The sequence below is a fragment of the Lottia gigantea genome, assembly GCF_000327385.1.
Source record: "Lottia gigantea unplaced genomic scaffold LOTGIsca_70, whole genome shotgun sequence".
Taxonomy (NCBI): Eukaryota; Metazoa; Mollusca; class Gastropoda; family Lottiidae; genus Lottia; species Lottia gigantea.
Window position 1 is genome coordinate 191,029 of NW_008710371.1, and position 1,697 is coordinate 192,725.

The 1,697-nt window shown below is 34.6% G+C and overlaps 1 protein-coding gene across 1 annotated transcript; it reads left to right on the forward strand.

The window, feature by feature from the left end:
• Positions 1 to 566: 566 nt before the first annotated feature.
• Positions 567 to 956, forward strand: LOTGIDRAFT_130569 (hypothetical protein; the record flags this gene model as incomplete). The annotated part of the gene is made up of 1 exon (XM_009065730.1): positions 567 to 956. A coding segment is annotated over one exon (390 nt), but the record flags the coding sequence as incomplete, so codon positions are not given.
• Positions 957 to 1,697: the final 741 nt, after the last annotated feature.

The following is a 1,697-nucleotide window of genomic DNA, read 5'->3' on the forward strand; positions in this document are numbered from 1 at the left end:
GTATGTCAATTTGATGTGTAAAGATGGTATGTCAATTTGAGTGTAAAGTTTGGCATGTCAATTTGAGTGTAAAGTTTGGTATGTCAATTTGATGTGTAAAGTTTGGTATGTCAATTTGATGTGTAAAGTTTGGTATGTCAATTTGATGTGTAAAGATGGTATGTCAATTTGAGTGTAAAGTTTGGTATGTCAATTTGATGTGTAAAGTTGGGTTTGTCAATTTGATGTGTAGAGTTTGGTATGTCAATTTGAGTGTAAAGTTTGGTATGTCAATTTGATGTCTAAAGTTTGGTATGTCAATTTGATGTCTAATGTTTTTGGAATGCCAATATGATATGTAAAGATGGTATGTCAATTTGAGTGTAAAGTTTGGTATGTCAATTTGATGCGTAAAGTTTAGTATGCTAATATGATATGTAAAGTTGGTATGTCAATTTGATATGTATAGTTTGGTATGTCAATTTGAGTGTAAAGTTTGGTTTGTCAATTTGATGTGTAAAGTTTGGTATGTCAATTTGATGTTTAAATTTTGGCATGTCAATTTGATGCGTAAAGTTTAGTACGCTAATATGATATGTAAAGTTTGGTATGTCAATTTGATGTGTAAAGTTTGGCATGTCAATTTGATATGTAACGTTTGGTATGTCAATTTGATGTGTAAAGTTTGGCATGTCAATTTGATGTGTAAAGTTTGGTATGTCAATTTGATGTGTAACGTTTGGTATGTCAATTTGATGTGTAACGTTTGGTATGTCAATTTGATGTGTAACGTTTGGCATGTCAATTTGATGTGTAACGTTTGGTATGTCAATTTGATGTGTAACGTTTGGTATGTCAATCGAGAGTCATTTTATTTGAGTTTTACGTCCTACACGACTGTTCCATATTGGAATAATGAAGACAGGCAACGTCATGCAGTGTACAATGAGACAAATCTTGGCATGACAGCGCAATGAGCATTCTCTTTTTGCCAACCATGCAATCGAATTAAAAATTCGACTTAATTCATTTGCCAGGGATGAGTTTAAAAAGTGCCGATGAACTACAAAATCTATCAATTACAAAACCTGCTTTGTTTTCAAATTTGCCAACATAAATTACTCTAACGTAAAATTCCAACTGTTTTATCGGCATATCGCTCTGTTTTCAGCCAAATTTTTAAGTGGAAAGTGGAGTTTTTAGTAGTTTGTAGTAAATTCAACAGACTTCAAGAGTATAGTTGTACGAAGTTCCCATCGCACATTGAAGACGTAACAGAATTTTGACACTGAATAGCGTGTCGGTCTTGATTACTCCAATCAGGTGCAGAAATTGTGACGTAGATAATGCCGCTGCCATAGAATAATTTTCCAATTGCACACTGCACGACGTTGCCCATTTTCATTGGCCAATCAGGTGCATAAAAGTGCGATTTTACTTCATTTCTTCAATAGAGTGATATCGGGTGTTTCCCTGTTAATGAATCAGGCCGAGTGTCATGGAACAGATCGGTCAATACACTGCGACACTGTTAGTTATGGAATCAAACGGCCTATGGTGAAAGTAACTCTAGCGCTCTATATGTCGCAAATACACGTATTAGTCATTTACAGAAGGATGTGCAAGAGTCATGCTGGCTGGTTTGAGCGGTATCCATATTAGTTTGGACAAATTAACTGTAATATGTGGAACAGGTTCTAATTTTCAACATTTGAATC